This window comes from Thunnus maccoyii, chromosome 14, assembly GCF_910596095.1.
Source record: "Thunnus maccoyii chromosome 14, fThuMac1.1, whole genome shotgun sequence".
NCBI classification, from domain to species: domain Eukaryota; kingdom Metazoa; phylum Chordata; class Actinopteri; order Scombriformes; family Scombridae; genus Thunnus; species Thunnus maccoyii.
This window is the reverse complement of record NC_056546.1, coordinates 2777684-2791783: the sequence shown is the minus strand read 5'-3', so window position 1 is coordinate 2791783 and position 14100 is coordinate 2777684. Positions and strand designations below refer to the sequence as shown.

Below are 14100 nucleotides of genomic sequence, written 5' to 3'. Positions count from 1 at the left end.
AACACTGAATGACCCTCCGATATACTGTTCCACCTTTTCAGGCAGTAAAAGTTCCCAGCCGGACTCACCTCTTCTCAGATTAACATTTGAGAATGCCTCTATCTTTAGATGCTGTATCATACATACAGTAGTTTGTCAGTGGTTTGATCCACTCTACTTAAATTAGCTCTACACAGTGTGTTGAGCGGACATGTACAAGAGCACATAGACGTTAGCCCCATGTGTATATACATACAAAAATATCTGTATTCAGATTTATACTGGTGTAGTGTTTGGGCTGTCTGCATTGTGTCATTATCTGTGTTTAATAGTTTTCTGCTGTCATTTATGTGTACACGTTTAACTTACACTGTGCACAACATCTACAAAATAACATGTATAACATGTACCTAAATTATAAACCAATCAGATAACTTATCTGATTCAAGGGTTTGGGGATAGAAGAGAGTCCTGTACAGGTCGTAAAACCCTGTGATTTTGTGATTTGTATTTGAACCCCACCTCAAGTAGATCTAAACTGAGTCTTAAAGGACATATATTCTGTATATTTCCAGCTCTATATTTACATTCTGGGGCTCTACTGGAATATCTTTGCATGATTTCCAGTTAAAAACTCCTTATTTATCTTCTACTGGTCCTTTATGCAGCCCCTCAGTTCAGCCTCTGTCTGAAACAGGCCGTTTTAGCTCCTGTCTCTTTAAGGCCCCGCCTCCTGATGAGCCCACTCTGTTCTGATTGGTTAACTTCCTCTGGAGGCTACGTAAACAAACAGTAGTCAGATTTGTCTTCTTTTTCTTGTTGAAGCTGAATCCGATTAGATATATGTGCGTGGACAATGTGTACAACACATGGAACAACCTTAGCAACCACCTTAGCAACCAAGACTACAGACCAGACATTCATTTGTGGGCATACAGAAACAACTTCATGTTATCACAAAGAGGAAGTCGAGGTGACTTTGTAAACAGAGCGCCAGATGCTGAGGCTGAAACTTGGACTATTTTTAACATCCGACATTATAACAGTATATAAATAACAAAAAAGCATGATATGTCCTCTTTAAAACATTGGCAGTGGACGTAAAGAAAAGGAAAAAAAGTAACTGAACACATTCTTGACTGACGACAGGGATGCAAAATCTCGCACAACCACACTTTCAACACAAATATTGTTCAATCTCCACCAATTAGAGAAGAGGAACCTGAGGCCTGTGACATCTTTTCCCCATCAGTCCTCGTCTTAGTAGTACCGACACTAGAGGGTGAAAACGTCTCTTATGTCTCTGCAGTATTTTTACAAAATGAAACCTCTTCAGTAAAGAGTTTAAAAGAAACACGTGGCCTCCCACTGCAGAGCTGGATGGTTTCTCACAAAGTTAAAGTTGTACATGTGACTGAATCCTTGTGTGTAACAAACCTCTCTAAACCTTGGAAGCTGCTGATCTTTTTCTGAGAATTCAGAGCACAACTTTACAGCAGCAAAATGCAGCCACTGATTTGTAGAAAAACTAAGGGAAGAGTAGTGCAGCCCTACAGTATAACTCATCCATTGTCTTTCCATTGCCTTCCTTTTCTCCTCAGTTTACTGTGTCAGTGTGAACAGATCAATGGCAAGAAAGATGAGAAAGGATGAATTAATATGAGACAGACAGAGAGAGAGAGAGAGAGAGAGAGAGACAGGAAGTGATACAAACAGAAGGAGAGGACACATCAGGTCACCGTGAACGACTGTTCCTCATCCATAATTTATAAACTTTATGAGAACAATGAACCATCGGAAATGTCGCTACGCCTGAAAGGTTTCTCTGAAGGGTCACCAGACTGAATCCACAGACAGGTAGATGAGTCTGGATGATGGACGGCTGGATGCAAGAAAGGAAAAATCCTCACAGAATACGATATGTGCTGTTGTCATGCAGAATTATTTGTGTTATATTTGTAAATGTATTTTGGTGCCTTATAAATACATGTGTGCTGGGTACTTGTATGTGCTTGACACAATAACTGACTAAATGGTGAGGTAAGGAGAATTTGAGCATTTATTTCTAGTCATTACTGACTTGTTATTACAAGACTTGACATAACACTGTTATTTTATTAAAGGAATGTCACCTTGATATAATTGGATTAAAGATATTATTAGCATATTACTGAGCTGTTCAGCCCCTTTCCTAGTATCATATTAGAAAAACTAAAACTATATTTACAAGATATTCTCATTGTTAAAACCAAGATATTAAATGGGTAATTATACTACATGTTTATTCTAAGATATTAAATTATTTTATCAGTGAGCATCTCAGAAATGAATGTGCATACATGGTAGGAGTGGAGGAAAAAAATGTTGATTTGAAGTACTTCTTTGTTTTTATTGAAGACTTCCACAAACACTGTTCAAATCTTTACAAAATATATTTAAAAAAAATGCTGCACAGGTTTTAACTGCTGCGAGTCAGATCGAACAGAAACCAGATTGTTTTTATAAAACAGTTACACAGAGATTATAGAAAATATTAGTTTCACATCACAAAAATAAGGATAAAAAAAAACACACACACTTCTATTTCCAAAAGTTACAGTTTAATCACTACTATAATCACTGACTGATTGTTGTCCATCAAAACATCATTTTTTTATTTGTTAGATAATTCCAAACATACATGATTTATACGGCTCAACTGTTTAGTTTCATCTGATTTTAACATTTCAAAATAAAACAAAACTACAGCAAACTTTCAGTGAAATAACATAAAAAGCTAAACAGAGCTCAGTTATAATGGGACTCCTTCATTTCACTGTGCAGTTTCTGATGACTCGGAGGGACGTTTTTTAATGGATTGCAGCTTTCATTCGCTATTTATAGGTTTGATTTTAATGGTTTTTATATAATTCATTCCAATTTGTAACAATCATTCTGCTACAAAGCTGCAAATCAGATGCCAGGAGGCAACATTTATAAAAAGGAGCCTCATAAAAAGCACCACAGTTTTTTGTTTAATGACCGAAGTAAAAAAGTTTCCATAATTTAAAAGCACAAAAGGAATTTCTCATAATGGTTTAATGATTCATATTTGTTGTTTTAAATAATCACAGCTCGGCATCAAAGACAAAAGATTTTTACAAATGCAATTAACAAAACTTCTTTTTTTTTTTAGATTGTTTCCAGATTGTGAACTCGCGCCATCATCTCCTCAAACTGAGACTCGCGTCTCCTTCGAAATTCCCCATCAGCCCTCAAAAAACTTGACAAAGAAGGAGCAGACGGAGTTCCATCCCTCGCTGCAGTAATTCTGCACCGGATCCATGTCATTCAACACTCCTTCCTCCTCAAACCCAGTCCTCTCCTCCCTCTTCTTCTTCTCCTCTTCGTCCTCCTCCTCCTTCTTCTTCATCCTCTCTGCCTTCCCTCCCTCTGAGCTCTTACCAGTCGGCGGTCCTCTCTTCTTCCCTCCTTCCTTCCCTCCCTTCCTCTCCTCCTCTCCGCTGCGTTGGGCGAGCTTCATGTGGGCCTCGGTGGGCGACTTCTTGCAAGTTTTAGCCTTCAGGACTTTCTCTCCTTCGCAGGCATTCTGCCTCTTCTTCAGCTTTCCCACCAGCTGCTTCCAGTACTGACTGGACTTCAACCCGTAGGCCTGGCAGAGGTCTGGCTTGCCAGCGTAGCGACACCAGTACCTGGAGGAGGAAGAAGAAGAAGAATAGAGACAGAAAAAGGAGAAATACTCAGTTAAAAATAAATGGAAATGCAACAAGTTTGAAGTCAGGAATGAAATAAATGTTCCAATTGTCTGAAATACACTTCTCAAAAACTTCTTCCCATGGTAGAAAACTTCAGAACGGAACAGTTTTGAGATCATGAACAGCTCAATTAACATAACTGATATTAGCAATCAAGGATTTAGTCATTTTTTATGAAGGAAACCACTGTAATGAGTCTTTTTTTTAAGTGACTTGCATAAAACCACTCAGAACTTTGTGACAGATGACTTTAAAAGTGCATCTCTTGACAACCACAAATGTGTTTCCACTATTCTGAGTTCAGTCATTTTAACATCATCACTGGTTGATGGGGGTCAACATGTCAGAATACGTCTCCACCCCAGCATTGATGAACAGCACAACTACATATTCTGCAGCTCTATATTTATATTCTGGGGCTCTACTAGAATGTCTTTGCATGATTTCCAGTTTAAAACTCCTTATTTATCTTATACTGGTGCTTTATGCAACCCCTCAGTTCAGCCTCTGTCTGAAACAGGCCGTTTTAGCTCCTGTCTCTTTAAAGGAAAATTCCAGTTTATTTGAACCTGATGTATTTCTGCAGTTGTGACTCTATGTGTCCTGATAACTTCACTCTCTGCAGCTCCATTATTGAGATTCCAGAGATTCAGATTGAGATCCGGGTGAATGAGGCCTTACGTATAATGGCAACCTCCATCAGCCTCCTACTGCTGTAGAAATAAACATGTTTTTTACATGAATCGCTTCAAAAGTTTGTTTCTGAGTCTGAATGAAAGTGACTGAATCAACTGAAAGAAAAGAGCGAGGCCGGCTAGACCAAACGTTCAGCTCCACACGGTAAGAAAAATGTGATTACAACATGTAAATGTGTGAGGAATTACAGTATGTAAGTCCGTCACCCAGCGGTAGTCCATGAAAACTGCACAGTGTGGATCTTGTCATTTTATCCTTGCAACGTGGAAACTAGCAAACATGTATCATTTTATTAGTTACTACTTTTCTAGCATGAATAGACGCTGAGTTATCCACAGCCTCACACATAAACAAACCAACCTGCAAGTTTCCCCAGATGTAGTTCCCTACACAGTTAGCCATAATGCTGCTACAGGTAGCTAGTTCCTGTGTTTACCTTTGTTCGGAGGTGGAGGTTGGAGGTTGCCCTGATAACTGTTGGTGTATACGAGGCCTCGTTCGCAGGACACATACAGTCACAACTACCACATTTATGGGAAATACATCAGGTTCAAATGAACCAGAATTCTCCTTTAAGGCCCCCCTCTCAATGAGCCTACTCTGTTCTGATTGGTCAACTTCAGGAATCTGACATCATCACGAGGAGGAAGTAGAGGTGAGTTGAAGCCCTGGATTTTGACTTGCAGGAAGCATTTTTACATACGATCACCTCAAGTTTTGGAACTTTGACCATTTTTAACATCCAACAGTAACAGGATATAAACAATAGAATAAAAAGCACAATATGTCTCCTTTAAGATCTGATATGTGTGTCACCATTATGAGCAGGCACAGATAGAGTATTGCATTTATACTTCAGTAACTCCTGTAAAAGTCTGCTTTATTTACTACTTTACTGAACTGTATGAGGTTAAACAGGGAACAAGCCTAACAACTAAAATAATAATCAATACACATATTTGCATTTCAAATTAATTTTGCACAGGCAATGTGGAGAAAAGGATGAGCAAGTGCGGCAAAAACAAACTTTAAACTAAACTAGGAGAGTGAGGTATAATGGATTAAAAAGTAAAACTGGCAGTTGTTTTAATTACTTCTGCTTGAAGGCACAAACCCACTCAGATGTTTTCAGTTAGTGTGGCTGATTAAACGGCTGCTTAAATTGATGTCATGTTGATTACATGAGGTCACCAAACAAAATGTATCAATTAGAATAATTAAAGTGTTGTCCCGCCCTAACATATGCAACAATGTTAACAATCGAGACAGAGAGATGTTAATCAAGCTCAGTCTATAAGCAAAACACCCACACAGTCCAGGAGGTCTAATCAGGTTGATTGAATGAAAAAACCTGTGTGGGTGGACCGTGACTGTATAAGTGTGTAAAAATCAAACATGTTTAATCACATGCTATATGATTTTATCCTCCTGCACAGAGGTATCAGACTCAGTCCAATGTGGTTGAATCAGTTGTTCAGCTTTCAGCTAAAAAAACTCAACTCTCAGCAGGATGATGCTGCCGTTTCAGGAATAAACTGTTTTATGATTTGACAACGTTATGGTTAAAGCAAGAGGCTGGTGATTTTCTATTTTTTCTTCTTGTCAACAAATCTCATGTTTGGATCCAAACTGATCTACTAACGAATATTGTGTGTGTATCCAAAGCCTGATATATCTTATTCCTCTGTACTGTAGACCTCCGTTGTTGTCCAAAAACTATTAAAAACACGTCAGTGAGCCGCACCGCTGCACTGGGTGACATGCTCCTTCATCATGAAGAGTTTGGTCACGTTAGTTTGTGTAGGTTCAGCTTCAAAGACTAATAACAGCATCATGTTTTGGGTCTCCAGAGAGTAGTTCTGTGTACAGCAGACACCGCTGATTATGTGCAGGAATGCAGTTCTGTTTAAAGCCTCACTAGCTTGTTATGCTACATATCACAACCTCTGGACTTTGTACTACATTATAAATTTTTAAAAGAACTTCAGTACAAAGTCCAGAGGTTGTGATATGTAGCACAACAAGCTAGCGAAGCTGTATACAGAACCACATTACCGCACATGCTCAGTAGCGTCTGCCTTACACAGAACTACTCACCTGAGTCTGAAAATGTATATTTGTTTCTTTTAACCATGACGGCAATGTTTTCCTAACTTTAAGAAAGTAGTTATTGTAACCCAAACCATGATCTTTGTCTCTAAACCTAACCAAGCCGTTTTTGTGCCTGAACTTAAACAACCCCTAAAAGATTAGGGCTGGCAATTTTCTCTATTTTTCTTTTTGTCAACAAGAGCCAAACAAACATGTTCCTTCATGAAGAGTTTGGTCACGTTAGTTTGAGTAGAAACGGCTTCAAAGACTAATAACAGCAATCATGTTTCCAGACTCTGGTGAGTAGTTCTGTGTAAGGCAGACGCTACTGAGCATGTGCAGGAATGTGGTTCTGTTTAAAGCTTCGCTAGCTTGTTGTGCTACACATCACAACCTCTTGACTTTGTACTGAACTTCTTTGAGAAATTTATAATGTAGTACAAAGTCAAGAGGTTGTGATCTGTACCACAACAAGCTAGCAAAGCTTTAAACAGAACCGCATTTTCACACATGCTCAGTGGCATCTGCTGTACACAGAACTACTCTCCGGAGACTGAAAATGTGGTTATTAGTCTTTGAAGCCGTTTCTAAACAAACTAACGTGACCAAACTCTTCATGATGAAGGAACATGTTTGTTTGGCTCTTCTTGACAAAAAGAAAAATATAGAAAATCGCCAGTCTAATCTTTTAAGGATTGTTTAGGTTCAGGCACAAAAACAACTTGGTTAGGTTTAGAGACAAAGATCATGGTTTGGGTTAAAATGACTACTTTGTTAAAGGTAGGGAAACATTGCAGTCATGGTTAAAAGAAACAAATATTGACTGTCGATAGAAAACAGGGAAACAACAAACTGTGCTGAGTTTGTGGTTTTAGAATAAGGTCCTTTGCTCTCAGATAACAAGTCATAATTCCTATGGCCACTAGAGGGCCTTGTCACTTGAATGTAAACTCATGTCGGTTTTGGGGCGTTTTCTGAAACAACTAATGCTTGCATATGAAAGGAGGTCCATTTGAGCAGTCAGATTGAGACATTACCTCTGCTGCTCTCCCAATGTTTCAGTGCTGCAGTTCACCATCAGGCTCACCAGGCCTTCACCAGATGTCTGCCAGATGCAGCGATGTCCCTCCTTCGTGGTCAGCTCTCCGGAGCCCGGCACAGAGCGATTTCTGGGTCTCTTGGCCGGTTGAGGCGATGGCGGAGGCTGGCGGGGTTTGTCGGGTTTCCCCTGACCAGGTTGACGTTTGGCTTCAGCGAGGACAGGGAGGCAGAGGAGGAGGAGGACGAGGAAACTGCATGGCAGGACACTCATGGTGGCTGTGGGGGGACATTTGATCACAGAAAAAGAGAAAGTCTGAGGCAGTTTTTTGAGATTTGCTTTGAAAGCTGTCATTTTAGCCACTTTCAGCTCCTAGTTTTGTTTTTTTGGGACATTTACTGTCAGGCTTAGTGCTTTCCAGAAACAGCAAACAAGCTCTGGTTAATCCATTGAACCCCTCCTGCTCAGACCCAAACAACAGACAGACAAAGTTAGTGACATATGTTTCTCAAGGGGTGGAGACCAAACCCGAGCTAAACCGAGAGTAAATGTTGGACTTACATTCATCATGTGGACACAACCACGACTCAGATGGAAAGATTATGTTGCTCTGTGTCTGCTGGATATGTAAATAGGCAGCTATCTGTCATCTGTCTGATTCTTTTGGAGACTTATATTGATCAAACATGGCTAAATGCAGCTTTAAATTAATATACGTATAAATATATTTTGTTTAACTTTGATGTATATTTCTAGGGAAGCTCTCTTTAAAAACAGATTATTTTAGGACAGCTGTAATCTAACCCACTGATTATTGTGATCATAGGCTGTAATCATACTGCAGTTTAATTACCTCATGCAGTAAAAATAACTTAATAAAGGTTTTTTTATGTAAGTGCAATTTTTAAACCCAGTCTCACAGCAGTTTGTGAAATAGTCACAAAATTTAATCTATAGATTTGTGTACATGGACACAAATTTTTTTCATGACACTCAGCACAACTTTCAAACTGATGTACTGACTGGTGGTTCCTACAGTCGCCAAAAGTAGAATGGGAGTCAGAGCCTTCAACTATCAGGCTCCTCTCTTGTGGAACCATCTTCCAGATTTGGTCCGAGGGGGGCATACACCCTCTCTACGTTTAAAAACTTTCCTTTTTGATAAAGCTTGTAGTAAGGGCCGACCAGACTCACCGTGGACCAGTCCTTAGTTATGCTGCTATAGGCCTAGACTGCATCATGCGCAGGAAACCCCATAAATCATGCTGACGTGCTGACGTCTTCCTTCTGTCCTTCTCCAGCTGTTGCTGTTTGTTGCTGCTAGTCATGTATCTATTGTTGTTGTTGTTGCTGTTCTGCTTCTCTGTGCCACCCCTCAACCCCCCACCCCCAAATTTTTTTTCATGACACTCAGCACAACTTTCAAACTGATGTACTGACTGGTGGTTCCTACAGTCGCCAAAAGTAGAATGGGAGTCAGAGCCTTCAACTATCAGGCTCCTCTCTTGTGGAACCATCTTCCAGATTTGGTCCGAGGGGGGCAGACACCCTCTCTACGTTTAAAAACTTTCCTTTTTGATAAAGCTTATAGTTAGGGCCAACCAGACTCGCCTTGGACCAGTCCTTAGTTATGCTGCTATAGGCCTAGACTGCATCATCCGCAGGAAACCCCATAAACCATGCTGACGTGCTGACGTCTTCCTTCTGTCCTTCTCCAGCTGTTGCTGTTTGTTGCTGCTGGTCATGTATCTATTGTTGTTGCTGTTGCTGTTCTGCTTCTCTGTGCCCCCACCCCCCCACCCTCTTCTCTCTCTCTCAACCCAACCGGTCAGGGCAGATGGCCGCCTACCTAGAGCCTGGTTCTGCTTGAAATTTCTTCCCGTTAAAGGGGAGTTTGTCCTTACAGCTTTCACCAAGTGCTTGCTCATGGGGGAATTGTTGGGTCTCTGTAAATAGAGTACAGTCTAGACCTGCTCCATGTGAAAAGTGCCCTGAGATGACTTTTGTTGTGATTTGGTGCTATATAAATAAAATTGAATTGAAATTGAATTTAATGTATTTCAGTTGGAAGTGTGTGTCATGACTACATCAACATACATACAACATACCAGGGTTTGTTTTTTTTTCCAGTTGAGACTCGGGAGCACAGAAGCTGTATTGTTTTTTCTCATTTATTATTCTTTTTTTTTTTTTTGAAACTATAACCGCTACATTACTCAGCATTTAATCACAAGATTTTATCCTTGTTTTTATTTCTTTGGTTTCGTTTTATCAGTAGTCTACAGTCATTGCATTAAACCTCCACTGTTACATAATTTAATAATTTATGCACATTTAATTTTTGCTCTTTTACCCTCATATATTTCATTCACTTCATTTCTGTATCCATCAGACAGTCCATATTTCCTTTCAAGTTTCAACAAACAAACAAAAAGCTCCATTTTGCATCTTCAAAGTGCTCTCTGAAACTATTGTTGAAAAATGTTCCTAATATTTTTCCCCCCTCATGTTAATGACGTGGACAAAATATTAGGAACACTTCAATACAATGCACTCCAGTACACCAGCACCACCCACTACCACCTCAATAATAAACATAAAGTAGAATTATCACCTTTCTGACAATGTCAACAAAAACTGAAAATGTAAAAGTTTCGTAAATGTAGAATTTATGTCAGAGTTGTTGTTGCATTGCAAACTCTCTGTGACGAGTAAACTGAACTTAATAAATAAAATCAGTGGAGCGCCCTTTTAATGGAAGAGAAAACACTATTCCTTCTCCTTTATCTAGTTATTCTTACCCAAACTTAACAGGGGGTCGAAGAAAAATGTGAGTCTGACAGCTGTTTAAATCAGTTCTCCAAAAGAGATCTTGAATAAGAGCCATAACGAAACTTCAGTAATCTCTACAAGGCAACTGGGTCGATGCAGCATCAAATGCTACTAGAAATTAGCATCATGATATATCAAAGCTAATTCAGCATTACTAATTTTTAAAATAAATGTACGACTGGAGAAATGTAGCAGCCTTCCTTCCTTCATCCCTGAGGACCAGAGTGTCAACGAGTGACGTGACACTTGGATGTTCAATGAAAAAAAAAAGAAAAAGAACAATGGACACAGAGTGGGGGTGTGACACTCTGTCAGGAGCTTATTGAAGATCAGCCAAGCGTCAGAAACACTCCCCCAAGAAGAGTCCAGACCGGACATGTAGCTATCAAACAACGAGGAAGGGAGGGAGGGAGGAGAGCATTAAAGCTAAATGAACAGTTAGTCATTTATTTCCACATTTATTTCTCTTTTGGTAATTAGAGTTATGCAGTGGAAAAGTATGGAGACAAATGGAACAAGCAGTAGTGCATAATACGAATAAAAAGGAAAAACAGCCAAAGATGGAGCTTTTTTTCATTCAAATAAATATTTGGAACAGAAGACATGCATGAAATTATTATTTTTTAAATTTAAAAACATAAAACAAAGCTATTTTAATCTTGAATTAACAACATTTAAAGTCAAATATGCATAAAGATGCTGCCAATAAAACCTCAGTTTCCTGCTCTGCAGTGTCTCACCAACAATAATACTCACAGCGATATATCTGTAATAACCAATATCACCCAATAATATCATAATTATTTAAAAAAAAAAGGAATTATTACATGCTTATTCTTTGTTTATTAGAATTTTATTGAGACTTAATGAAAACTAAATTAATAAATAAACTGACACGGGTCAGTTTTCTCTTAGTTTGCCTGTGATCTGTTTTTAACATCTGCTGTTGTGTGTTTAATTAACTTCATTTGCAATTTATATAAATAATTCAAGTCTGAATTAACGAGAGAACAGAAACATTAATATCCTGTGTGTGTTACTGTGCCGCCGGGTAACAGGTTGCTTCCTTTTACCGCCGTACAGTTAATGATGTGATACAGTGAAGACAACAAAACAGCCTCCATAATTAATCCAATTAATAATGTTTATGTATTTGTGTTGTAATTAAGTGGAAAATTAAATTAAAAGTATGCCGTGATCCAGCGTCGTGGTGATTTTATCTCAGTCGACGCCAAAGTGCTCTCTGAACAAACAGGCACTTTAGTACAATCATTGTTTTTGTTTTTATATTTTTATATTTTATACCTTTTAGAGACATTAAAACCAAACAAACACATTAACTGATTTTTCTGCTTATTGTCCTAAACTCACTAAACTGATAATATCACATTTTAAGCTTTGGTCAGTTAAGGTTTGTTAGTGGTTGAGTTCCCGCTATAATTAGTGCATTATGTGAAAAAAATGTTTGTATTATATTATTGTGCAAACTGCCAGTGCCGCCAAGAATACTCAATTCTGATTGGCTGACGGGCATACTTTATATAAGAGACAATAGATGATGAGTTGTATGTTCCTCGATTTTAACAGATGAAACGGAACATAAAACAAAAACAAACTACTATATGTAATCAAAGTAAAAAATATCCATCATTCTTTATTAATTATTATTATTATAATTATAGGACGTTACTAGGCAACAAAAGCTGATAGCAGGAAACATTTATTCAGAATTTCAAAATGTTTTCCAGTTTTTTTTTAGATCAGGTTTCGTCAAACATTTCACCTAATATCTGCTCTCAGATCATGAACACACTCCACTTAAAACAACGATAAATGTCCGGTTACACTGTTTGTTATAAATAATGAATAGACACGTTCGTTCTCGCCAGTCACAACTGTGTTTAGATATGTATCTGAAAGATATTGACAAAAAGGAGGAATTTGATTGATCACACGTTGCGGAGATAGTCTGTTTTGGCATGAGTCAATATGACAAATAACACACTTCACAGAAGGAAACAATAAGCGTGTACGCTGCACTTTATCCTTCTATAACTACACTGCCTATCATGCATTACATGAGTCGCACTGACATCAACATTATTTTGAGTTACAGTCTATTTTTCTGACTCTCTACATGTATTTCTGCGTCGTATCTTCATTTTATATGTTTTGTTGAGTGTGAATTGTGCATTAATTTTCATTATTTGTAAAATACAAACAATTTTGCGTTACAATTAGCCTGAAACGAACCAATAAGGTAACAAAGATGCCCTTAAATTGGTTTTTGAGTCGGATATTCACATCACTTCCCTTCCTGCTGGTGCCAGGTGAAGGACAGTGTTAATGTAAAGCAGGCATGATATGAAAAAAAAAAAAAAAACCTCAATAAAGTTTCTTTGCATTTCGGGTTAATTATCTTGCTTGGAAGTTGTTTTTCATACAGAACAACAACTGACAAACAACAGAAAGCAGCATCTTCTAAAAGAGGAAGTAGAGAATATTTAAACTTTATCACCATCAACGTCAACGGTATATATAATATTATCCCTCTTTTCCTCTCAAATGTTTGAATTTTAAGGTTTTTTAGTTTTGTTCTCTATCAAGTTTCTGTTCATTCAGAAAAATAAAAATATAAAACTGTCAGATTAAGCGGATCTGTTTTGGCAGTTTAAGTCACATCTAACTGCAGTATTTTACCAGCATTTTCTGGGAGATGAAAAACAAAGACGCACCAAAACAAAAATAATCCCCCTTCCAAGCAACTCCCCCCCTCCAACTACTCCTCTAAATCCATCCCTCATCAATAAGTCATGACCAAAAAACAATTCTTGCATCTTTGTCTGTAACGCTGCAATATTTGATATTTGACAGTTTTAGTTTAGAAGCAGAAATGCAGAGTAGTTAAGTGTTGGATGTTTGTTGTTTAGTTGTTTAGTGTGAGCAGAGGCCTGCTGTTCTTACCATGTGACGCTCCGCGGCTCTGAGTCGCTGTGAGAATGAGAAAGAGGGGAGAAGACGGGGATAAAGGAGGAGGAGGAGGAGGAGGAGGAAGGAGGGGGTTCAGGGAATAAGGAGGACTATACGCAGAAATGCCCACCCAAAACCAAGGACCCCTCCCACATTCAACCCCCCTGACACAACCCTGTATAAGTGTGTGTGTGTGTGTGTGCGTGAACAGGACAATGGACACACTTGCCAAGGTTTCTCGCTCTGTGCGACACTGACAACACCTCGAGGGTTTGGATGCTTCAGGCTCGATCAACAAAACACCTCTTTGTTTCATCACTTATGTTCTTTTCCTTCAGTTTTTAATGTGGCGTTCGGCGATCAATGTGTTTATTTAACAGATGGGATCCATGAACAAACTGCACATTCCGTCAAAGTTGACTTTAAGCAAATTTTCAGGCCAAAAAAAGTGAGAAAAAATAAGAAAATTGCTGGTTTAGCATCCCTTCCAGATATGTATAAAGACATAAAAACACTCACACACTGTCAGGTATGTTTTTTTCCACAAAACTAGTTAAAAACATCTTAAAAATCAACCACAATTGTCTTCAAAAGTAGTTGTGATGTCACAAAATCCTGCTTGTACATACCTTCTAGTGTCAAACTCATTTGACACACTAGTTTAAAACATCCTCACTCTGCCTTATTGTTCCCAGATCTTCTTTAATCCCACATGGAAATGACAAAGTTTTGACTGTT

At 38.5% G+C, this 14100-nt stretch overlaps 1 protein-coding gene across 3 annotated transcripts; it reads right to left on the bottom strand.

The window, feature by feature from the left end:
• Window positions 1-2436: 2436 nt before the first annotated feature.
• Window positions 2437-13396, bottom strand: fgfbp3 (fibroblast growth factor binding protein 3). Of its 3 annotated transcripts, none has more exons than XM_042432764.1 (3): window positions 13357-13396; window positions 7559-7838; window positions 2437-3671 (listed from the first exon to the last, which is right to left on the bottom strand). In XM_042432764.1, the coding sequence occupies exons 2-3, from the start codon at window positions 7831-7833 to the stop codon at window positions 3227-3229; spliced, it is 720 nt and encodes a 239-aa protein (XP_042288698.1). In that variant the 5' UTR covers window positions 7834-7838; window positions 13357-13396; the 3' UTR covers window positions 2437-3226. The 3 variants fall into 3 exon arrangements, with proteins under 3 accessions (XP_042288698.1, XP_042288699.1, XP_042288697.1); XM_042432765.1 differs by lacking the exon at window positions 13357-13396 and adding an exon at window positions 8122-8431; XM_042432763.1 differs by lacking the exon at window positions 13357-13396 and having other exon boundaries at window positions 7559-8431.
• Between the last annotated feature and the right edge of the window lie 704 nt (window positions 13397-14100).

Excerpts from the sequence above, each read along its gene's own strand:
- fgfbp3 (XM_042432763.1), bottom strand. The coding sequence starts at position 7,914 with ATGACAGCTTTCAAAGCAAATCTCAAAAAACTGCCTCAGACTTTCTCT. Across the intron at positions 3,672-7,558 it reads ACATTGGGAGAGCAGCAGAG|GTACTGGTGTCGCTACGCTG; the intron begins GTAATGTCTCAA and ends TTCCTCCTCCAG.